Source organism: Culex quinquefasciatus, chromosome 3 (genome assembly GCF_015732765.1).
Source record: "Culex quinquefasciatus strain JHB chromosome 3, VPISU_Cqui_1.0_pri_paternal, whole genome shotgun sequence".
NCBI lineage: Eukaryota > Metazoa > Arthropoda > Insecta > Diptera > Culicidae > Culex > Culex quinquefasciatus.
Window position 1 is genome coordinate 52,469,549 of NC_051863.1, and position 26,339 is coordinate 52,495,887.

The 26,339-nt window shown below is 37.7% G+C and overlaps 1 protein-coding gene across 16 annotated transcripts in view; it reads right to left on the bottom strand.

The window, feature by feature from the left end:
* The window catches only part of LOC6051066 (TLD domain-containing protein 2), a 349,738-nt gene that overhangs the window by 76,716 nt on the left and 246,683 nt on the right, over window positions 1-26,339 (bottom strand). For 13 of the 16 annotated variants that reach the window (XM_038263629.1, XM_038263627.1, XM_038263626.1 and 10 more), the window contains 4 exons: window positions 21,236-21,342; window positions 12,216-12,518; window positions 6,320-7,211; window positions 152-668 (listed from right to left, as the gene is read on the bottom strand). In XM_038263629.1, the coding sequence (XP_038119557.1) occupies window positions 152-668; window positions 6,320-7,211; window positions 12,216-12,518; window positions 21,236-21,342 (1,819 nt within the window). Of the gene's footprint in view, window positions 1-151; window positions 669-6,319; window positions 7,212-11,739; window positions 11,882-12,215; window positions 12,519-21,235; window positions 21,343-26,339 lie in introns of those variants that run through there. The other 3 variants (XM_038263621.1, XM_038263630.1, XM_038263636.1) reach the window with 3 other exon arrangements.

The window sequence follows — 26,339 nt, forward strand, 5'->3', positions numbered from 1 at the left end:
GTGTTACCGTGGAGAATTTCGCTTATCCCCTTAAAAAAGTGGTCTTCCAAATAATACTTTCTCGTAATTTCGCTGCCGGATTGGAAATTAAATTTAAACTTCAAATTCCTAGTGGCCACCCCGTAATCTTACTCCGATCAATCCCCCTTACCTTATTCTTCTTGGTTTCCCCTCCCTTGTCCAGCACGGACACGTGCTGCTGCTGCGGATCGTGCTCATCCACGCTGAAGCTCACGCTGGACGTCTTCTTGCGGCCACTGCCACCATCCGTCTGAATGTGCGACAGCGAGCTGTGCTGGGACGAGGTCGTGGACGAGTTGCGCGGTGAACTCTCCGTGCAGTGGGTCGGCGCGATCGTCAGCGGCGGCACCCAGTCCGCGCTCAGCACAATGTCCGCGTCGCTGTAGACCTTCTTGGCCGCGATGGGGGCCACGACGGGAACCACTGGCGCTGGGACGGCGCCGGCCGCCGCCGCCGCCGGGTCCCGGATGTCGATGCCCGAGTCGTGACAGGACTGCTTGACCAGCTGGCCAGCCTCTTCGACGGCTGGGATGGCCATCGCTGGAAGGGCGGCGGCGGACGGGGCCGTGGCACCGCTTCCGGTGCTGGTCGCCTCCTCGTCGTCCAGCGATCTTTGAGATGAAGTTTTATTGCAATTACACTTTATTCTGCGCGCGGGACGGAACACATACAGACGGGGGACGGATACCGAACGTGGGACAAACAGAAGAGAAATAGTGAAATTTTCAAATCATTTTGGAACGATCCAATTTTCGGTTGTTTTTCTAGCCAATTGCACCAATACAAACCCCATGCCGTTAGTGAAGGGTTCTCGCTTATGTTTTGGGTGTTTTTGATTAGTTTGGAAAAGAGACGTTTTGAGGTTTAAAAATTTCACTTGCAAGAGGGGAAAGGATGGGACTAGTTCCAGAGGGGAAAGCAAACGATTTATTTGAGGAAAAAAAACAAACAATGGGATACATAAACGAAAGAAACCCCAGAATCTAGTGCTGTGACTTAAGAATATTGTTGAATGAAGAAAAGAACACACACACAGCTGAAAAAAAAGTCTGAGCAATTCTCGCCAAATTCCGGAATCTTTGTGAGACCTTCCATCCTATGACTAAAGAAACCATTTTGTGTCATTGGTTCACTAAACCAAGCCTCCTCTGTATTTTTTGACGGAATTTACTGATTGATTTGCTATCTTGGGCAAATTATTAGGTATTAATGAAAACTATTCAGAATTAACACAAAATCTTTTTTGAAAAGATTTTTAAATTTACATTTATTTTTGCAAAAAAACAATCTTCCAAAATTCGTATTTTTATATATGAATTTTTTTCGATATGTTTTAGGAGACAAAAACACGAAACTTTTGAACTAAAGAGAAAGTACGGCTCACATTTTACCACCAAGTAGTTTTTTTTTCTAAAAAAACGTTATTCAAAAAAAAATATTACACAACACACAATTTGCAATCGGAGTATTCTTTATAAAGAGCATTATTTTAGAGTAATAGCTATTTATAGCATTAGTTAGAGAATGCCCATCTTTGAGCAATTATTGAAACAATTCAGTAAAATATAATAAAATAGAGTTTTCTCAAAAGTCGTTTAATAAAGAAGGTATAGGACTTTAACAAACAAACAATCTTGCACTTTTTCGTGTTTGACAGTTTGCTAAAATCGCAAACCAAGCAAAATGTATGCAGGCTGACGTTTCTGCAAACAAATGCAGACAAACGGTCAAACTGTCAAAAAGTACGATTTTTTTTCCTAAATTATAATACCTCCTTAAGATTTTACTTTTCAAAAGATCAATCTGAAGGTTCATAATACATATTTTTCTTCCTTTCTAAATAGTAGGCTGCCTGGAAAATATTTTATCGGAAACGTTGAAAAATTTCTCTTCAATAATAAGGACTTATTGGATGACACTTAGAAAAACCTAATTTTGTGTTATTATTTTTTGAAAGTCTGTAACCGTTGGTTCCAATCCTGACGAATATAGGCTTCGCCACAACACTTTATTTCCCATATTCACCACATTACACTCTACGCCAGTTGCGAAGGGGCGAAGCTTATAGTGTGAACGAGGCTGATGCCCATCAATTTCCTGTGGGGTAGCATGGCGGCGCCCACTTACGTCAAACGGAAATTGGTGGGAAATCATGGACTCGGGAATCAACAAGAGAGCGCGATTTGGGGAAAATCGGCTCTTTTAATCAGGCGTCCGAGCAGTTCGGATGTGCTCCAGCGGAGGGTAGCCAATCGCCCTCGCCATCGTCGGAACACGGAGGTTCCGAGAGCACCCGCTCCGTCTCGGATTGGTCGGCCTAGGCTTTGTAAGTCGCGTTGCGCATCTGCCTACGTCTAAACGTAACAGGACCCCAACCCGTCGTCTGGCGCCTCCCCGCGCCATAACCATCAAGGACGACCACCCTCAGGCCGCTGGCCTTCAACGTAAAGGAGGGACCCCTCTCGGCGAGCCCAAATCGGTGGACTCCGGGGCTTGCCGATTAGTCAAGGAGGGAAGACGCCTGCCCGTCGGAGCCAGCAACGCCCGCTGGTCGTCCATCAACCCGGAAACGGCACGAAGCCGTGGAATCGAGCCGCCTACGAAGGTCGGCGAACGAAGCTGCATCCGGCAACCGAAGGACCGGACGAACGCAGCCAGGAACAAGCCGCCGCAGCCAGCAAACAACCCCCTCTACGGGGCCGTCGCCGCAGAGTCGAGGCTGGAAGCCACTCTGCCGGCCCGAACGTCGCCGGCGCGCGATCATCAGCTGAGTTTGCGCGGTAAGAACAACCCCTGAACGACCCACACTGACATACCCACACACCACTTCCAACTTCCCATTGATCCCGCAATAAAGTGCTGTGAAAAAGTTTAAATTCGTGGTTTTCCTGATTGTCCGTCACCTCCCCTGAATCACCTAGTAGCAATGCCGACCCTGGGACTACTCGGTCTGAGTCTCTTGCTCTGTGCTGGCCAAGCCATGAGTTTCAAGTCCAAAATAAAAGAGAATTTTCCTAGTGATTTCACGAACAGGTGGAAGTAATTGGAAAGTTCAAGTTCTGGTAATGTCAGGAGGTCGGAATTTGTTATTGGAACACCCAGTTATTATAATAATACAAAATAATAACAGAGAATTGTTCGAAAAATTACTCATTCTGTTATCAAAAATGATAACAAGAAAATTCAATAAAATAGAGATTAGAAAATGTTTTCGATAACTCAATTTCGTTTTGGTGAGATATGTTTATAGCACCGGAAAATAACAGATTTTGATATTGTTTTTAATCATAACTTTACCCGAGCAGACGGAAATAACTTGTGAATAACATTTTTTGGATTTTTGAAAATACTAGGCCAATAACATTTTATGTTACTGTTAACAAGATTTGTTATTCGTTGTTATGATTTTTTGTTATTTTAACAACAAATCCGGACATCCCAATAACAGTTGGAGGTATTCTTCCATAACAAAAAAATGTTATTCCAAAGTGGTTTTGACTTTCAACCAATATTAGACCAATAACAAATTTTGTTATGTTAACATAATAAACTGTTATTAAACCACAGAGTAAGACAGAGTTCGCACTGCCTCTTGATTTTTGATTCAACTTGGTGGTACATCGCAGGTACATCGCACGCCTGCTACCAGCCAAAAAATTAAATGACATTTCTTCTGGCTGGTCACTCTGGGTTACTCTGTGATTAAACCCTTATGCAAAAATTAATTTTTCAAGAAAATTTTATTACACTTTCTGTTATTTTATCAATATTTGTTATTGAAATGGCATGAATTTTGTTATAACCGTCTGCCCGGGTATACACTTTTAAATTTTCATGGATCTAATCAGGGGTTGTTCAAATATTACTTCCAAAGATTTTCGTAATTTTTTTTTGTTTGATCATTACCTACGATCATGATCTACGCCGTGTTAGGGTGTTCCAAAAAATGACATTTTCGACGATTTTCGAAAAAAAAACATATTTTTCAAAAAAAAATCATAGCTTTGCGTCATTTCCATCGATTTTAGCTCTCTTGGATGCAAATAAAAAGTGATAAATAGATTTGCTTTAAAGGAAAAATTGTACAAAGTTTGAAAAATTTAGCCTGAAATATTACACCTTCACATTTTAAAACAGTTTCGAACTAATCAGATTGTATATTAGAACAGTTTCCAGACCAATTTCCCTTGAAAAAAAAAAAACAAATTTTGGTTTAATATAAGCATAGATATGCACAATTCCGTAAATTTAAAAGATACTTTCCTCAAAATTTATGGATTTAATTCCCATTCAAAGGATGAACACCGCAGATGAACTTAAATATCAAATTTTGATGTAGGGTAGAGTAGTTATCAATGAGACACGGGGAACAGTGATAAAATGGCTCTCACAAGTCGTAGTTTCAACCAATCAGGCTCATATTTTGGGGAAAGGTGTATCTACTGGATACACGTCTGCCATAATAGTGGCTTTGGTTATGGACGCTCCCTTGCAAAGTTATTCATAAATGTTTGATTTTGGAGTGTAAAAGTAAATTATGACTGAAAATTACATTTTCGCTTATATTCTGCCAATAATACAAACACTAAAATTTCTCCAAACTTCTTTCGTCATTTCATAGGGCATGAGTTGGGCTACAATGGCCTTTCATAAGATTTGACTAAAATTAATAATATACCCAGAATCCAGGGCTGTCTCATTGTTCCCCACTCTTTTCAGCCTATGGGTAACAATGAGACACTTTGATTTTTCTTCATCAAACTTTTCAAAATCTAGGGAAATCCTTCAAAACATGAATTGGAAGTGATTTTTGGCAGTTTTTGAGTTTTGACTTCATTTAGCCAAACATATAAAGTTATATGGTATAAATAAATGGATTTTACTAAATTTAAATACTTTTTAGTATAACTTTTGTCAATGAAAGCTTCAAGTTGGCAAAATTGCTTTAAAATGTTCAAGGTAAGTCACCTGCAATGGAACAATACAAAAACATGATGTTTTACTAGAAAAGTATTGATTTTCGTAGAGTGTCTCATTGTTCCCCACCTGTCGCATTGTTCCTGCCAAGTGCGTCTACAATGAGACAGTTGGATAGCTCTGGCTGTAGAGGTCGGATCGATCTCATATTTTGGTCAATGTTAGAACACATTAAAAGAAAGAAAATGCAACAAAAAGCTCATTAAAACATGCTGATGAAAAAAATACAAAAATCGTTGAAAGTTAAAAACCAAAAGTGTCTCATTGATGACTACCCTACCCTAATTTATGGAAATTATTATGTTGGAATCCAACAAAAACACAGTAAGCGGCTGAAAGGAAATCAAATCAAGAAATTTAGGAGAAAGTAACTTGCTATGTTACGACATTGGGCATAGCTCTGCTTATATTAAACCAACCAGGACTTTTCAAATCCAAGTTAAATGTTACATCAAATAAAGAAGTAATTTTTTTTCGTTTTTCAAATCATTTTGAAAATTTCAAACAAAAAAAAATATTTTTGGAATTTTACGCTTAAAAAAAATATATTTAAAAATCGGCTATTTCTTCTATGTACCTATTTTTTCTGAATAGTCCTCATCAGTACTTACAACTTTGCCGAAGACACCAAATTGATCAGAAAATTCCTCCAATAGATACAGTTTTCGAATATTTTCGTACCATTTTTGTATGGGCAGCTGCCAAAATTGTATGGAGCCATGTTTGGGCGAACCAATGACACAAAATGGCTCCTTTGATCTAAATCTCAAACGCCAAAAATAAAAATACACGAATTTGATCGGTTTCGTAGAGAACTGATCAGATATAAAACTTAAGCAGTATCCAGGTTTTTAAGCGAAGATGGCGTTACGAATGGTGAACGCCCGAAATGTCAAAATCACGCAGTGGTACCAACATTGAAAAAAAGAGTGCCATGGCATAGAGGAGAAAATTGTGACGTCAGAAATGAACACAAGTCACTCAAAGTTCATTTTGTGAGTGACTTTAACAGTTTGGCCTAGTTTGACAGCTACCTTGTCCCCAGTTTTTATGTGGGAGAGAAAAGGAGGCGAATACTGTATGAAAATCATACCTGTCAAAATTCCTAGCCTCAAAATTATGTCGCGAGTTGCTTTTGTCCTCTATGACAGCCATTTTTTTTCTAATGTTGGTACCACTGCGTGATTTTGACATTTCGGGCGTTCGCTATTCGTAACGCCATCTTCGCTTAAAAACCTGGATAGTTTTGGTCCCATAACACATAAAAACAAAAAAAAACACACACACACACACGCACACGCCACCCCACACCCTCCCTTACCGATCCTTGCTCGGAATCGCCCAGTGCTGATCGAGCAGGCTGCGCCGTCGTTCCTCCAGGGATCGACCGGCAGCCGGATCGCCGAGAATACTGCTGCTGCTGGTGGTGGTCTTGGTGTCAGTCTTATCACCGCTGCCGTGCTCCCCGCTCTTGGCCGAGTCCACCGAGTTGGGCGTGTGCGACTGCGAGTCCCGGTCGTACCCCAGGTACGGCGGTTCCGTCGAGGGGGGCTTCTCCGAGCTGCCACCGCTCTCGGTCGAATCGCCGTGCAGACGCTGCAGGTTGTTCGGCGTCACCAGGTCCCGCTCGAAGGCCTTCGGAAACGCATCGCCCTCGCGCTCGTTGCTCGAGCAGATGCTCTCCTGGTCGTCACAACCCTCGACCGAGCCGACGCCCAGCTCGGGAAAGGTCTCGTCCTTGACTAGCAGGGAGTCCTTGCCGGGCGAGTGGGTGTCACAGCGCGAGCAGGATTTTTCCGGCACCGGGTAGTAGATTTCCGCCTTTTCCGCCGTTTCGTTGCCGCCGGCCGCGCCCTGGACGCGCATGTGGGCAATATCGTTGAAGATGGCCGCGTTCACGATAAACTCCATCGGCGCGATCACGCCGTAACTCTCCGGGCCGTGCTCGATGACTAGCGGGTCGGACACGTTCGGATCGAACATGACCGCGTTCGGGGTGACGAGCAGCACTCCGCCGACCACGCCCTGGCCGTCGGTAATGTGCCGCACGTTGATCTTGAGAAAGCGCTGGATCGTGACCGGATCATCCTCGTTGAAACCTGCGGCCGTGTCCCCGCCACCACCGCCGCCTCCACCGCTTTGGTTGTTTGGCGACGCAACGCGCTCGATGTGGCCGGGCTTTGGCGAACCGGGACGAAGTCCTTCCAGCAGATCTGCAACGAAACAAAGAACCGTCACTCACGCAACTCGCTAAAAAAAGAGAGAGGCAGATATCGTAATGACAAAGTAAACAACGGGTGCGCGATCACGCGCGTGATCACCACACTACACAGATCATAGCTCAATCGCGCGCGCCCAGCTACCAGCAGTCCCGCGCCACAACCCTAACCTGCCAATTTGAACCGCAAAAACATTAGTTCCGATCGCACTGTACACTAATCCGTAACGTCACCGGAAATGTTTTAACCCCCAACTTCTACGAAACCAGACTTGAGTGCCGAAAAAAAAGTAGTAACCAACACACTTCTTGCCGATCTTATCACCAAAGTCTACGTGTGTAACATTCATACGACGACGACGGTAATGTGTGTCACACCGAGCGCCACCCCGTTCTTGTGTATCAACCTTGTTATTATTGACTTTCTCTTCGTGTTGCCTTTTTCGTTCACGATCGTCGGCGTCGCCTTCACCCAGTGTAGGAAGAATAGTTCCCCAGTGCCGGTGTCGGCGACCGGCTTTGACAGTCGATTAGTGAGCGCATTGTGGACTCAGTTGGACGGCGTCGTCGAGAAACATAGTGGAAGGTATTGTTAACGTGACGTCTTGTGGGTAATTGGGACGCATCGAACAGCAGCTGCATGTTTATGTGGAAATGTCTTCGATTTGGTGATGGTCAGGAGGATGAATTGATCGGCAGAAATATGGTCAACAAAAAGCTTAAAGGCAGAAAATCACACGGCAGGTATTATCAATCAGTTTACACCAAAATTTTCTGCCTAAATTCCGGCCTTGTCATTTGTTGCCGTTTATTTAAAACATAACGGCCTATGACCTTTTCCGTTCGACATCTTAACTGCTTTAAACATTTTCTGCCATTGAATCATTCTGCCTTTCAACGCTCTGTGTAACTTTTGAAATTTTATCTATTATTTTTAATTCTGCAGTTTTTTTTCAATGCAAGTTTCTGCAGACTGATATTTTCGTCCATTAGTTAGTTTAACCTGCTCAAAACCATGCTTATTTCATCTTATATTAATGTTTCAACTAATATTATTGCCAACAATTTCTGTCTAAATTTCAGGCCTTGCCGTTTGTTTTCGTCATTAAAAAAATAACTGCCAACTGACATTTTTTGCCGAAAAACTGCTTTAGAAGTTTTCTGCCATTAAATCATTCTGCCTTTCAACTTAATGTGTGACTTTTGAAATTCGATCTACTATTTTAAATTCTGAGGATTTTTACCAAACAGTTTTCTGCTGAATTGCTGATTGATATTTTCTGCCATTAGTTTTTTTCAGCACATAGCTATGCTTAAAAACACTGATTTTGATTCCTTGATCAATTTTACCAACCTTTTTTCTGCTAAATTCTAGGCATTGTCATTTGTTGCCGATTATTTGAAAGTAACTGCCAAATGACCCCTTTGTCGGATAACTAAACTGCCTATGTGTGACTTTTTAATATTCCATGTGGGTTTCTGCAGATTGATATTTTCTCCCCTTTTTTCATTTTATATAACCGTGCTTGAATTAACTGATTTCAACAAAATTTTCTCCTCAATTCCAAGCCTTGCATTTTTTGTCGTCTGTTCGTTTTCGACCTTTTCTGCCGGATAACTGAACTGCTTTTCTTTTTTTTTGCCATCTAATCATTCTGCCTTTCTACTCTTTGAGTGACCTTTGACATTTTATTTACATTTTTTACTCTCCCGATTGTTTAATTTAAGTTTCTGCTGATTGATATATTCTACTTTTAGCTTTATTATTCAGCCCACAAACATGCTTAAATTAACTGATATTGATTACTTGGTTATTTTAAACCACCTTTTTTGCAATATTCCAGGCCTTGGCATTTGTTGCCGTTTATCAGAAAATAACTGCCAAATGACCTTTTCTGCCGGATAATTAAACTGCTTCGCAAATTGTCTGCCATTTAATAATTCTGCCTTTTAACTCTGTTTTGAAATTCTATCAAATTACTTTGTAGTCTTTCCAGTTTCCTGCCTGTTGATATTCTCTGCCAATCGTTTGCATTTTCTGCCCAAAAATTCATCACAATAACTTATTTTTTCCTGTCAAATAAACAGATTGTCAATTCATCCATGTTTTGTTTTCCAAATTGTAATTTTAATCGCTAATTCAGTTCTTGGATAGAAATCTGCCGAATAACCATTGCTTATGTTTAATTTTCTTGCCATTCGATTTATTATGTGCTAGACTTTTTGTTGTTTTTTTCGCCTTACTAACTTTTTATGAAAAAATCATTAATATTTTTTAGCTGCTTAACTTTTACTGGTAACTAAAGTTCTGCAGTTTGTAGTTCAGTCAAATGATTTTTTGGCCTTTTGCTTGACTGTAGAGATTATTCACTCTTTCAATGCACTATGCTGACCACATCCTGCTTAGACCTTTTCTGCCAAATAACATTTGTATCGTTAAGTTTTCCCACTGGATTTAAATACCAAAAAAAAAATTGAATCATAATGCTATTTGATCAATTCCAGAGCAACATTTGAAAGGGGCGGTACGACATTGCTCTTACGGCCTTTCGTTCCATTTAAACGCGTGTAATGAAAGGCCGTAAGAGCAATGTCGTACCGCCCCTTTCAAATGTTGCTCTGGAATTGGCATCTTTTTTGTCTTTCTATTTTTCTGTAATTCAAAAGTTTCTGCCGTTTTCAAACAAAACGCAATAATTTTCTGCCGAATAATCATTTCTGCCTTTCATTATTTTCTGCCATATTGTATTCTGGTAAACATGTTTCTGGGGATCAGTAATCCGGTCTACACAGCTAAAAAAGTAGTAATCCAGCTGCATGTAAAAAGCTTGGGTGTAAAATAAATATTGCATTATTTTATTAAATTCTGTGTAATATTACACCCTGAAATATGTAGCCTATCAGTATGGGAAACCTACTTGACCGAAATGTCAAGCCGATATACGCGTTTATCCTTACAGCTTTACATCGGTCTGATGGCCGAGTGGGCTAAGGCGCCAGTCCTTACTGTTGGTGCTGGGTTTTAATGCGGTCGGTTGCAACTTTTTTTTTGCGTTTGCAAAAATTTTACATGCTGTATGTAATATTAAGTGTTTATTTTGACGAAGGCGATGTGCATGCTTTTGCATGCGATTTTACCATCGGATTTTTTGCTGTGTACTATATTGTAACGATTGGTTCACCTTTTCTGTCGATAGCTTTATAGCTGCAATAGAAATAATGCTAAAAAGACATTTCTGCCGATTTAAGTGTTCTGCCGAATTATAAATTATCGGCCATTCCAAGTTCGATCAACTTTCTGCTGATGATCTACTCGATAGCCATTTTCTGCACTTGAAATTATGCCAAAAGGACATTTCGATCGACATTTAGCTGATAGATCTGATCCGCTCAATAGCTATTTTCTGTAATTGAAATTATGCCTAATAGAGATTTCTGCCGATTAAAATTATCTGCCACTCGGTGTTTATATGTTCGGCATTCTGCCAATCGATTCTGATGGATCTGACCAGCTCGATAGCTAATTTTTGCTCTTGAAATTATGACAAAAATACATTTCTGCCGATTTTTAAAATTCTGCCATTCGATATTTGGATGTTCGACATTCTGCCGATCGTTTTTCCTCTTGATAGATCTGACCCACTCGATCGCTCAATTTTCTGACGATTTGAATTTTCTGCCTATTCGATGTTCGGACGTTCAACATTCTTTCGATCGATTTTTTTGCGGATAGATCTGACCCGCTGTTTATGACGCTAAGTTGTTTGCGTATACTGCTAACATTGAGCATTTTGTTCAGCCGAATAACAATTTCTACCATTAAATCTGTCCAATATTTGTTCAAATCTGCTCTATATTTGATTTTGAACGAGATCTGCCGGAAAACTATTCTGTTATTTTATTTTACTGCTTCTGCTCTTTTTATTTTTCTGCCGTACAGACACAACTGCCGTTTGACTTTAATATAAATACAATTCGTCCCTTTGTGTTTTATCATGCAATATTTTGGATTGGATTTGAAATAATTTTGAGTGCTAATAGGTACTTTTCGTTTTCACTTTGACTTTAAGATTATTCAATGCATTTTAGCTTAATGATGATGACATTTTGATCGTTGTTGTTTATTAAGCTTATGGTGACTTCATCCGATATTTTGAATCATGTTTCGTTAAGTTGCCTTCAAGACGATTCACCAATTTGAGTACTGTTATGAATTTCACTTGCACTGCACTTTTTTTCTGACAACCCTTTGCTTCTTTGTTGTCCGTTTGAATTTGGGTTAATTTGATTTGCTGAACATTTCTGATGCACTGTTTGTTGTAGGTTGAAGACACTCCGATATTCAACTGTTCTGTAAGAAACCATTGCCAACATGGGTTTTCCATTATTCTCTTATCTTCCATACATGCAACAATCTATCAATTATTATCCGATCGATAACACAACACATGTGATTTGCCACTTTTTCCCATGTAACACTTTTGGGTTTCAATTGAAACTATCCACCATCGACCAGAATTTACCTCCATTCTTGAAAAACACCGCGGTTTTCATCGCCCAAAAACAGCGCAAATCGGAACGCCCCAAAACACTGAAACTTCTTCCGACTCCGAAAAATCAATTTGTTTTGCTTGGTCAATCACACTGCTGCGAGTCAGAAGACGGCGAAGAGGAGCACCAAAAATTGCACACTGAGTGCCACATCAAAACACACTCCCACCACAAACTGTCAAACACTGTCAAGAAGCAGGAAGAGGCGCGTTTAATGAATGAGTCAGTGGTGACACACTTTGCAACACGATTGTAAATAAAAACGACCTGTCAAGTTTCGCGAGCTGTCACACTACCACACAGTTGGCGCGCCTTCGTTGTGTGCGTGAGACCGCGCGCACTCGCCGCTTTGTTTTCAACGATCAACTGTGAGCCACAGTTGACGCCATCTACTGTGGCGCTTCGTTCAGTTTGACGAAGCGCTTTTGATGTGACGGTTTCTACTAACCCTTCTCGTCCTGGCACAGGTCCTCCTGGGAATCGGCTCCCCTGCGGCGGCCCTCGGGCGAGGACCGCTCGGTGCTGGCGTCCGAGTCGGCACCCCCTTCGCCGCTGCCACCTCCCTTGCCCTTCTTGTCCGGCACCAGCAGCTGCTGGCCCGAGTAGATGAACGAGCTGGCCAGCCGGTTCAGCTGGGTCAGCTCGGACGGCGTTGTGTCGAAGCGGGCCGCCACCGAGGTCAGCGTGTCCCGGTCGCCCACCGTGTACGAGATGGTCGGTATCGTCGGCATCGAGCGCTTCTTCTCACCATCTGGAAGACAATGAAGAAACAAAAACACCACGATTAGTATACAAAATCGAACTTGACGAATCTCCAGCGCACGTTCACGGTACTCAAGTGGACGGTAGTCCCCACCCTCATCCCGATTAGCCGGAATCGAACCCTTATCGGTAAAGTAAATTAGGTAATCTACGGCCAACGGCGTCGGTCGACTGCAAAGAATGACAATCTGGAAGCGCTCCCTGGACGACGTCATGTCACCGCCACACTTGAGATGTCCACGCCGTTCAGCCGATTATGTCGCACTGAATCTCCCAGAAGGGATCAGCGCAGATAGAGAGAGAACACTGTAACATGACGCGCCCCGTCCGAAAACTGCATCGGTCAACGAGATTCCAGTGTTTACTTAAGCCCATCATCTCGCCGGGAAGTTCTTACCGAACTAAACGAAATTGCAAGCACAACCAAACACTTGGACGCGTCTTTTCGTAATCCAAACAATGCACGCGGTAAGTCACGTTCGACGGCCTGCGAAGAGGGTTGTTGACGATCGTAGGCCGGGAACGTACTAGGGGAAATCTACCCATTTTAATCCTAATAAGCGGTCGTGTTTGAATGATGCTGGATAATCTAGAGTCTCCCTTGAATTTTACTAAAACCAAGTACACCAACGAGTAGAGCAAGTTTTTGTGAACATTTCTGTTTATTTACACTTTCACTAAAAGTTATTCTATTTCTTTACCAAGCATTTAACAAAAAAAAAATCCCAAGGGTATTCTAATCGAGGCGAATGCATTGGGCCACGCCCATTTTTCTAATATCGGCTTAGTTCTTTTTTCTTCCAACACTCTGTCGAGTGTTGCCATTTGCGCTGGCAGTTCAAACGAACACTCACGAAAAGTGGCATTTATAGGGAAAGTTTCCTGGCATCGCTGGCTGTGCTGCTGGTGGTGTTGACGGCCAGCCTTTGTTCTTTTTTGCCTTCGTCTCTCGCTCGGTTTTCTTCAGCCTTCGGTTGGAATGCAAAGTGAAAATTGAAACGTCAAACGACTTGACGCGTTTGTTTTTTGATGGCGCTTGCTAATTTATTACATTTTCGGGATTATTCTTCAAGTGAGTGCCTTACTAATGATCAAAAGAACATGTTGCCGGTAGTTGGAAGCAATTTCATATCTTAAGCGCCGTGAAAAAGTAAGCGAAAGTGAAAAGTTAATTTTGGCGATATTCATTAAGCGTTTGAGGGATTCTCGTGTGTGTCACTGTGTGTGCCAACAAAATGATGAGAAGTGGTCTCGCAAAATACAAATTATGATTAAATGTGATCTTTTTGGCCAGTAAGTGGCATACATTTGCGTGCTTACTCGAGGCGGTGCTGTTGCTGGTAAGTTTATAGCCTAAATATTATTTTTGGAGCTTTAATCGAGCATCAAACTCACCATATGACGAAGATAGGTGTTTGATTGGAAAGGGTAGATTTCCCCTACTACGCTGGAATTGTTTTGATAAGTTTTGCTTGTGGAAGCTTTTTTTTGTTCTTGTATCGAGCAGTTACTTCGGTTGCATTCTGAGTTAGAAGTGCTGCGTTGACAAAATTCTTTTTCTTTTCGCATGGTTTACTGTGGGTTGTAGTTGTTGTGAATTTGTTATGGTAACCCTTGGTTAACGAAATATTGGAACATAATTTTTGTTTTATTTTTATTTATCGATACATTTTCTCAAATTAGACTTCTATTGATATCCTTTTTGTTTCGTGCAAAAAAATAAAAATATCTTTAATTGTGTTGTTGTGTTCAGAAATTCCAACATTCGGTTATTTTGCCTTCCTCGATGAGGGAAGGCAATCTTCCTCGAAAAGTGTTTTTGCCTTCCTCACCTTACTGAGGCAAGGCTATAAAATCACTCGAAAACTGAACTTCTCAATTAGACCTTCTAGACCCACCTTCATGTATACCTATCGACTCAGAATCAAATTCTGAGCAAATGTCTGTGTGTGTGGTGGGATGTTGATCAAAAAAATGTCACTCGATTATCTCAACATTGGCTTAACCGATTTTGTCCGTTTTGGCGTCATTCGATCCGTCTTGGGGTCCCATAAGTCGCTATTAAAAATTGTGCAGTTTAGTTAAGTACTTCAAAAGTTATGCTAAAAAAACGATTTTAACAAAAGTCTGGAAGATTGTAAAAAGGGTGGTTTTTGTAAGAAAACCCGGCATGTTATACATTTTTAGAAAGGTATTTAAAATACCTTTCCAACGCGTCCAAGACATTGAAGATCTGACAACACCAGTATTGAAAATCTGACGACTATGATTAATTTGGCGATTAATCGCTGCCTGTAACACCTCACGAATAAGACTGCTGAGAATAATCTTTATTCTCAAATTGCCACGACTAGCTGTCATTCGTCGAGTGTACCACCGATGATTATAACAACCCATGACTGCTGGTGTTAAATGGGGAAAATTATAATCAGATCGCAGCAAGTTGACGACTAAACCCAATCATTCAAATTTTTATTCGTCTCTGCCACAGCCAGCGATCAAGTGTTAGTCGGGAAAAAAGAGATCAAAGCATACTCAGAGGGCCTTTCTTCAGGCAATCATTATTCGCTCGAAGTGATTTTTTTTCAACCTTGAACAACACTATCAAAAGTTATAAGCACTTAAGTGTTATTTATGTACTTTTTGGAAGCCGGATCTCAGATATCATGATGAAAACGTTGTCCGGATCTATCATGCGACCTGTCGTTGGATAGGTAATCAAAAGACCTTTCCAACGCGTTCAAAACATTAAAAATCTGCCAACCCTATCAAAAGTCATAAGCACTTAAGTGTTATTTATACACTTTTTGGAGGCCAGATCTCAGATATTTTGATGAAAACGTTATCCAAATATATCATGCGACCTATCTTTGGATAGGTAATTAAAAAGCTTTTCGAACGGGCACAAATTGAGTTGGAGATTTGACTACTCTATCATAAGTTTTAAGCACATAAATGCCTTGAAATATGAAGATCTGACTACCCAATCTGAATGAATGAATAATGAGTCAAATTGATAGAACACTTAAAGGTTCGCCCTATTTTGGATAGCATTACCTTTTAAATGTGAGGAAGGCACCAACCACCTAAGGGTGGATTAAGTAACGTTTTTTTTATAAGAACTAATCGAAAATGTTTTTACATTTGACAAAGAGAAACCAATTTTAACACCACCATGTTACACATTGTTGGATAGGTAATTGAAAGACTTTTCCAAAGAGTCTAAAAAATAATAGATCTAGCAACTCTGTCTCAAGTAATGACCACCGAAGTGATAATAATTTACTTTTTTCATTCCGGATCTTATTGTCCGGATCCATCATAAGATAGAAAACCGAATCACTTTTCAAACGATTCACAACAGTCGGAGATCTGGCAACCCTGCCTCAAGTTATGACCAATTATCCCGATCAGACGGTAATAACTAAATTCATGCCATTTCAATAACAAATACTGTTAAAATAACAGAAAGTGTTATGGAATATTCTTGCAAAATCCATTTTTGCATAAGAGTTCAATAACAGTTTATGTTATCATAACAAAAGTTGTTATTGGTCTGATATTGTGTGAGAGCCAAAACAACTTTGGAATACCATTTTTTGTTATGGAAGAATAACTCCAATTGTTATTAGGATGATCGGATTAGTTGTTAAAATAACAAAAAATAATAACAAAGATTTGTTCGAAAAATAACTTAAAATGTTATTAGTCTGTTATTACAATAACAATTCAATAACAAAAAAATCATAACGGCGAATAACAAATCTTGTTATAAATAACATAAAATGTTATTGGCCTAGTATTTTCCAATATCAAAAAATGTTATTCCGGCGTTATTTCCGTCTGCTCGGGATGTGATATATATTTATTTTCCAAAGAATTAATAATTCAGATGGAACCAATTTTTCTTGTGATCCATTTTGAGATTGAAAAGAAAGTGTCCACGTTGTTTATGGATGGTCCCTAAAATACATGCCTTCGAAATCTATTGTAAATCTTTTGAGGTTGTTCAAAATGCCATTCTGCTCAGTATATTAGCATCACTTACTCGATTAAAGGACCTCATTCCGAAAGCTTAATGTTAAAAATTCTAGAGAAATCTCAATGATTTATCTCACTGAGCGTTGTTTCCAAGTTTTGGGCATTTTAGAATAATTTTGTTTAATTAAAAAAAAAAAACATTTTATATATTTGGAATTATGTAGATTGGACTGCTGGTTGCCAAGATACAGCTTTTAAAATTATAATATTTTTTGAAAAATTAGTATTTCTCAAATTGATCAAATAAGACCTTATAATGAAAATGACGATATCTCTGAAACTATTGGATCGCTTCTTCAATCAAAAAATAATTGTATGTTAAAAGCAAACATACCATTTGAAAACTGCCAGAATAAGTATTAAAAGCTCTTTTAACCCACCGGAGGTCGCGTACGTGTACTTTGTACACAGTTTGTAAGGGCACTTGTAAGAAAGGCGAAAACACGCGACTTCCCGAAGGTTAAAATGTAAAGTCTGATTTTTTTTTAGATTATTCAGAGATACAGAGACAGACAAACTTATAGAAAATCGGATGAGCTTTTCGTTAAAAATATTTACCAAACTGAAAAATCAAGTCTGTCAAAACCCCTGCCAAAACCCCTGTTTTACAACATTTTTATTCTGAAAACTGCTATATCTTCACAAGGATTGAAATTCGGACAATGGTCAATATGGAGACTTTTATGTAAAACTGTCTGTCTAGAAGTGTCGTGTATTTTTCTTTCAGTGTATTTTTTTTTTTCAGAAGGTTCGTCCAATTTTCTACAAGTTTGTCTTTGATCACTTGTAGGATAACATGTCTACAAAGTTTCATTGAAATCGGAAGGGGTCGGGTACAAAAGTACCAGATTTTTTTTTTATTTGAGCTGGAATTGCTCTATACAAATAAATCTTTGTATAAAAATGTTCAAATCAAAATCACCTTTTTTTTATTTTTCCACTGCCTAATTTAAAAAAAAATAAAGCAAATACCTTGTTACAAAAAGTTTCTCAATGTAAACTTTTACTTAGTTCCAAGTGAAACAAATCGAAATGTAATTTTTTACTTGTTTGAAATCTATTTCTGATTTTGATCACCAAAGGAATATAAAAGAACACGTTTGCATAAACTTCATTCAAAGCTATAAATGACTAAATATGCTTTAGTGCAGGGGTGCTCAAAGTTTTAGAGTGGCGGGCCAAATTTAAAGTTTACATAAGCAAATGATAAATTTTCACTCAAGCAAACTTGACTTTAGATTTGATATGATCAAAAAATTTAATTAGAATTCCCGAAACATTGAAATAACTCTCTTTTCTCGTGATAATCAAAGGCAAAAATAGCCAACTCTAAAAAAAACTTAAAATAAGTATCTGTGCAATTTTTTAAGCCATACTGGTTAAGGTTTAGCCCGAGCAGACGGAAATAACGTGGAAATAACATTTTTTGATATTTGAAAATACTAGGACAATTACATTCTATGTTATTTATAACAAGTTTTGATGTTCGCCGTTATGATTTTTTTGTTATTGGATTGTTATTGTAATTACAGACTAATAACATTGTAAGTTATTCTTCGATCAAATATTTGTCATTATTTTTTGTTATTTTAATAACTAATCCGATCATCCCAATAACAGTTGGAGGTACATATTATTCAATAACAAAAAATGTTATTCCCAAGTTGTTTTGGCTTTCAACCAATATCAGACCAATAACAAATTTTGTTATAATAACATAAACTGTTATTAAACCTTTATGCTAAAATGGACTATTCAAGAAGTTTCCATAACACTTTCTGTTATTTCAACAGTATTTGTTACCGTCTGTTCGGGAGCGGTCGCTTTGTATCGTTGATGTTTATATGGGGAAAATCACAAAAATGTATGCAGAAAAACATCGTTTCTCTTTTTTTTCTGCCAGGTGGCGCGGGTCTAGCCCAAATTTGTCCAAGTGTGAGATACTTGTAGAAAATTGCAAAACTATCCGAGTTGATCCTGATGTTTGGTGATTTTTTTTTTTTGAAAAAAGGTATTTTCTTGTATACTTTCTATTTCTTTTCATCGCATTGCTAATAACTCATCAGAATCAACGCGGATCCTCTTGCACACTTCGACAAAGTTGTAGGGAATTTCGTACAAGAATCTCACACTTGAACAAATTTGGGCGAGACCTGCGCCATCTGCTGTCAAAATCCTGAAGCGTTTTTTTTCCACATAGGGGAACAGCATCTAATTCCAGCGTGCCTCTAATGTTGGCAGGTCAGAACTTTGACATTCAATTAAAGTGATAAATAGCTCAATGAGAAGTGAGCAAGCAAGTTACTATCAAAAGTTTTGCAAAATTAGTTGTTTAAATAGTGAAAATCAGCAAACTAGATGGAGTTAGGAGCGAGTGCTTAACCTGCCAAACGTACGAGAATTTCCCCTTCATTTTAACGATTTTCCCCGTATGAACTTCAACGACAAAAAGCGACCCTTAGACCTTAACCGATTTGGCTCAAAATTGGCACAGTTACTTTTTGTTGCCTAAAGATTCGAGCCAGGGGGCATCTCTTGAGATTTTACAAAAAAATAAATTTTTCTTGTCACCCTATACAGTATGTAAAAAAAGTATTTACACCCCTTGGGCACTATGCACATTTTGTGATGAAACATATAAACAATTTAAAGTTTGACAGAAACCTAGTACTACGTTTTATTCAGAAACTCATGCCGAACATTTTGCTATAAAAAGCTCATGAAATTATGTTTTCTATAAAAGTTATACAACAAATACTATTACAAAAATCAAAAAAGGTACAAAAAAAGTTTGTACACCTTTCGAAAAATTAACATATATAAAGTTATTTGTTGACAAATCACCATAAATCCAGTCTCCCAACTCTAAATAGGCATCCTTGACTGATTAAAAAATTAATTTGGATTGAATATAAAGTTTACTAATTACATAGTATAAAAGTTTATATAACTCTGGAAATTCTATAAAAAAACTCATCTAAACTTGATTTTGCAAACTTTCAATTTAACTAAATGTCAATATATTACCATAGAATTGCTAAATAAACATTCTGGAGTGGGTATAACACCGTTTTGAGGGTCTTTGTATCGCTAGAATAGATTTTTCGTTGGAATTTCATACCAACCCGGAATTACGTCGTCGGAAAATCCGCCGGCATCCGAAGTCCACAATTCACAAGTCAACCTATGTGGCATCGGAAAGGGCATAAAATTTACGATCTTTTGATACCCATACATCTAGGTTCTCAATAATACCCACGTTTTTAAATACCTAGGCAAAAACGTTGTTATGGTTTCGTTTGGGCAACCTGCCAAAAATGTATGGACTTTCGCAATTTTTGTTCTCGTGGATCAAACTTACTTTTTGCTCAGGTATTTAAAAACGTGGGTTTTATAGAAAACCTAGATGTATGGGTATCAAATGATCGGAAATGTTATGCCCTTTCCGATGCCACATAGGTTGACTTGTGAATTGTGGACCGGTTCGGATGCCGGCGGATTTTCCGACGACGTAATTCCGGGTTGGTACGAAATTCCAACGAAAAATCTATTCTAGCGATACAAAGACTCTCAAAATAGTGTTATACCCACTCCAGAATGTTTATTTAGCAATTCTATGGTAATATATTGACATTTAGTTAAATTGAAAGTTTGAAAAATCAAGTTTAGATAATTTTTATATAGAATTTCCAGAGTTATTCAGACTTTTATACTAAGTAATTAGTAAACTTTATATTCAATCCAAATTATTTTTTTAATCAGTCAAGGATGCCTATTTGGAGTTGGGAGACTGGATTTTTGGTGATTTGTCAACAAAAAACTTTATTTATGTTAATTTTTCGAAAGGTGTACAAACTTTTTTGCACCTTTTGATTTTTGTAATAGTATTTGTTATATAGCTTTTATAGAAAACATCTTTTCATGAACTTTTTGTAGCAAAATGTTCGGCATTAGTTTCTGAACAAAACGTAGTACTAGGTTTCTGTCAAACTTTAAATTATTTTATGTTTCATCACAAAATGTACATAGTGTCCAAGGGGTGTAAATACTTTTTTTACATACTGTATGTATTAATATATCACTCCATTCATATACAGCAATTCCCCACGAAAACAGCATGATTCAGAAAAAAAACATGCCCGATTCTATTTCCAAGAGTGGAGTGAGGGTTCCTTGGCCAATAGAATTAGACCCGTATTTTTTTTTGTTTGGCCCTTAGGGGGACCTACGGCGTGTTAGGGTGGTTTGAAAAATGGCAATTTTCGTTGATTTTCGCAAAAACCACATTTTTCAAAAAATGAAAAATAAATTTACTTTGAAACTACAGATTTCAAACACTTTGAAGTTATTCATGCTTTAAATGATCACAATAATAATAGAATTTATTTATTCAAATTAATATTAGAAAATACAAAGCTTGCAAGAAAAATTTACTTTCTGGTCGTTTTTGCTGTCGTTTTTCGATTAAAATTACATATTTGTAAAAAAAATCACGAAAAGATTTAGCAAGGGCAAGTTTACCGTAAAGGATTTATATTTACAACTATTCATTCGGATCAATAAAAATCCATCATATCATCTGTTTGAAAACATAAAAATAGAAAATTTACAGCAGCCAAGATAAATAAACAAAACCAATCCCCAACGATTCCAAAATCAACTCACCCTTTGACAACCGGTCGATGCTCTCGAATCTGCCCTCCACCTTGGACCGCAGTGAGTCCAGGTCGAAGGGTGCGGCCAGTCCATGATCGACGCTCCTCGATTTGCTCCTGTAAAAGAAGAGAGAGAGATAACGTTAACAATTTTATTGCAATTTGTTCTATAAAAATTACGTTCGCACGAGGAGGAGGCGCCACTTTACAAATCAGCTCGCGCGGAGATTAAAGACGCGGACTTTTTTATGGTTATTATTATTTTTGTACACACATTTATTACACGTCGATAAAACACGGCCCGGTACCAGTGTGAGGTGCGATTTTGGATTGAGCATGCAACACCAGAGCTATTGAATGAAGCCAGCGAGCAAGTTGAGTCGTAAAAATGTTCTCCTAGTGGTGGAGAGTACTTACTGAGTGTGTCTGTCCAAAAAATTAAAGATTTTAATGGTTTTACTTACCTTAAAAAAAAAGATTCTAATTGACCTTTAGAAGACGAGTTACAAAGGACAATGAAACCTTAGATAACTGATTACAGTAACTTGAAACATTTAGAAATTTATTTCTTGTCAAAACATTCCCCAAATTGGCTATTAAACAACTTTGTCGAAAACCGCAAGACGATTCGACTTCACTCTTAATAATCAGCGACCTCTAGCGATTCAAACTTAAACAATCCCGTTCTAAAATTAGCCCTCCTCCGATGGGGTCATTGTTCAAATGTTTATTTTTCCAAAAACTCGTCAAGTCAGGTGTGTTCAGTCATAAGCAGTCCTGAGCCAGCCCGGGGGTGGGTCTTTTGACTTTCAATTGGCGCGGTGGAGCAGCAGAGGTACTTAAATTTCAATTTACTTTTGTTGTCTTAATTTGATTGCGATTGCCGGCCGGACACACGGGAGCCGTAATTGGCCTGCTCTCCTGCAAGTCACCTCCCCCTCCCTGCAGTTGATATGCAATCAACGAGAACATGAAACCATCATTAAGCGGGTTTTCGTCGCGTTTTCTCAGCGGGATGTCAGAATGATTTGTTTTTGCGAGATTGCTGAGCTGATTTTGTTTGGGTGCCAAGTTGAGACGGACAGGTCGTTGAGCTTACTTGACGTAAAAGTAATTTTTCAACGGAAACTGAAAAAAACTGCTTTCAGGCGAGGTTTAAATTTGTATAATAATTATTATTCCAGATCAATTATTAATTATTATTTTTTCAATTGTTCAAGATATTTGGCAATTTTGGCTTTTGTGAATGTTTTTGATCTGATAATAAGCATTCACATATAAAAATCTTTAATGTGATAAAATGAAGCAAGGTTATTTTAAATGTTTAAATTAAACATAGGAAATTTATTTTCAAAAAATAATTCTTGAGTTTGAGAAAAAAAAAGGAAAAACGTTTCCAGAATTTCCAATACAAGCATATAATTTTTGAATGGTCCTACAATAGAATGACAGTTAAAACATCGACATCAGGGATACTCCTGACTCGATTCCTTAGGCGAAAATTAGTAACTGTACCAAATTTGAGCCAAATCAGTTATGGTTGAAGGGTCGCTATAGATCGCAAAAGTTTGATGAAAAAAATCTTTTCAGACAAAAACGTCTTCTTTCAATCGCTAATTACTCATCAGGGTAAACTCGGATCATTATGCGGTCTTCGACAAAGTTGTTGGACCTAAAATTTAACATTAGAATCTCGCACTTAAAAATGATCCAACACATTTAATGGCACCTTTTGGTGAAGTTTTGAAATTTTGTATATTTTAGTCCACACAAACCCTACCCTACAATCATTTTCTCATTTCTTATTTTCTCATTCTGACTAAAATTTTATTTTTCAATGAAAAATCTGGTTAAATCGATAGTAAACTATTCAGAATACATAGTTCAATGCTTTATCAATTAAGGACTTATTCATTTTTTTTTTTTACAAATTTTCAATTTTGGGACTAGAGATCGTTAAAAGCTGAGGACATTTTGATTTCGTTTATTTAGGTCGTTGCAAATATTTTTCATAGTTTATGTCGCCCCCTCCCCCCTTCAAGATTGGTTCGAAAAATCAGGAGGCAAAAACATATTTTTTTCATAAAACTGGATAATTTCAATGGAAATAGAAGTCTAATCAAATCAAAACAATTTAAAACGCCTTTTTCTGCATTCACAATCATATTTAGCTTATTTGGGCTTGTTTAAAAATATTTTGAAATTTTATGAAATTACAATGTTCAGCACCGCAAAAACTTTTCTTCTCGCAAAAATAAAATTTTCGTCAATACTTTTGGAAACTCATGATTGCAAAACAACTGGAAAGGTGTATAATGCATTTAAAAAAACTTTTTTCATTCAAATGTGTAAACCAAGGTTGTTAATCGATAGATTTATCGTCGATAATATTATCGTCTACCGATAACGATAATGGTTATCGTTATCGTCGGGACGATAACGTTAATCTATCGTTATTTCAATAATGTTATCGGCGATAATCTTTTTTTTTTTTTTTTAAATTGACTTAATCCCTCAATATCATGTTAAATTTCCAATGCATTCGCTTAGAATATATTTTTTGATAATATCGTAAGTTTCAAAGCATAAATACTGAAATTTTCACAAAATATCGTAATTTTTTTACAGTACCCAATTTTTTTTCAAATTTGCAATATGGGTATCAAACGATTCGAAATTTTGCATGCATTTTCACTTTTCTAGAGTTCTTTTAATGAAATGCCGTAAACTGGGGTGACTTTCATAGCCCGGGTGACTTTGATAGGTTTTTCAAATGCCCGTAAAATTAATATCTCAACATTTTTGAGAATTTTGAGGATGTAAGAATAAAGGGATAGCTTATTATCGAACATATATGCAAAAATGTGACTGTTCCATTGGATGTATCAAAATTAGTGGCCAAATCAAATTTCTATCAATGTCACCCCGGGCTATCAAAGTCACCCCAGTTTACGGTACTATTAAACGATTCGAAATTTTGAATGCATTTTCACTGCTTTAGAGTTTTCTGAGTGAAATATTAAAATTTTCACAAAATACTGTATTTTTTTAAGGTAGTCAAATTTTCATGATTTGCAATATGGATATCAAACGAAGCAAAATTTTACCTGTTTTTTCATTCAAAAAACTTTAAAACAGTTAAAATGCAGGCAAAATTTCGAATCGTTTTATACCTATATGGCAAATTATAACAATTTGGATATTTTTGAGAGAATACGGTATTTTGTGATTTTTTTAGAATTCATACTTTGAAACTCACCATGTTATCAAAAAATATTCACTAAGAGGAAGCTTGAATATTCAACATGATCTGGTTGAATTTAGTCAATTTTAGAAATGTATCAAATATAAGTTATCGTCCGTTATCGTCGATAAAATTATCGCCGAAAGAAATATCGGAATCGGAACCTCGATAATTTTATCATTAGCAACCTTGGTTGAAACCGTGGCCTGTAATTTCAATTTTAAACTTTTTTAAACGATCTTGTTATCTTTAAAAGCTTTTTCTTTAAAAGTTTAATTCACAAAATATGTATTTTATATTTTCGAAACATTTAGATCTGTTTTAGAGGACCAAAAAAGCCGTCGTTTGCGCTAGAGTTAGGATGGTACAAAATCAGATACCTGTGACTTTTAATAAATCGAAATTAAAAAAAATGCCTCAAAATTTCAAAAATAATTTTCTGAAGAAAAATCAAATTTGAAATCGGAAAAGATTTTTAATTTTCTTGATAAAGTTTTACTTTTGTATGTAATAGACATTTTCATAGTTTTCGAGACATCCCTATTTGTTTTTGTCCCGCCCGTGTGGATCAATAGAACCGCGCACTGGACTTACAATCCAAAGGTTGCTGGTTCGAGTCCCGCAGCGGGCGCTCTAAAATTCTTTGTGTAAATATGGGTATCCGGCGCCGTCGCTCCGTGCCGTACTCAAACACTTAGGAGCCCAGGGCGGCGAAGGCCTTGTAGTTATAAGGAAGATACTAGTTGTTAGTACTAAAGTGCCTAATAGAAAGTGGGGACACGAGAAACTGAGAACCCAGCGATTTTCTGTAAAAAAATTGAGCACCTCCAAGATCTTACACATAAGGTGCTTACAATCTCTACTTCGTCCATTGGATTTGTCAAAAAATGAACACCTTCCATTTAAACGCTTGGTAAATTTTGAGTGACCAATTGTGAGTGGCATTGCATTTTGAGTGCCTTGTCCCCACTTTCTATTAGGCACTTTAGTTAGTACTAGCAATAGTGGCCGACAGCTATAAAGTCAAACTTCGTTTTTTTATTTGTAAAAAGGGGCTTATTAGATGATACTTAAAATAACTTATTCATCACAAAATTTAATTAAGAGGCTGTATCACAACAATCAGCAGTCGAATTAACAAAATCAAAAAAGGATACTTGTAGGAAAAAATCTCAGTTTTTTTGAAAATATTGTTTGCAGGCGCAGGGGTTCTTTTTTCATGTTGTTGTTTCAAATTGCAGAAAAATTGCAAATAATTTTTGATTGCAAATTTGAATTTGCATCTTTTTCAATTTGAAAATATTTTAGATATTCGACAAAAATCCGAATTTTACCCAATGATTCAATCTCCGGAAATAAATCACAAAGCTGCGCCTTAAACATACAGAAACAATTTTGAAAACTAAAAAACATAATTTTGGGAATAAAGTTTCTAGTCCAATATAAGTCAAATAAAAAAGTCGGCATTTTTGGTAATTTTTATAGGGATGATTCCTAACACATTTATTGTCAGCCAGATGTTATGTTGGAGTTTCGCAATCATTTTGTTCAACCCCTGTAGCTTCCACACTAGGACAACAATACTTGAAAAATGAGGACAAATATTTGTTCAGTTCTTGGCAAACAATTTAAGTAATATTTGAAATCTTAATTTTTTAACGAAGCTCGAAAGCCGTAAAAGACAACTCATTGCTTGTATAAGTTTTAGCAATGAAGAGTTGAAATTCATAAATCTTCAAAAAAAAAAAACAACAAATTGTTCGCTCTACAGAATTCCGACTTGTAACTAGGTGTCCGAAAGCTTGAAACGGTGAGACAATCCAAACCTCTTTATACACCTAAGCCCTCATACACCACGGGATTCGAACTG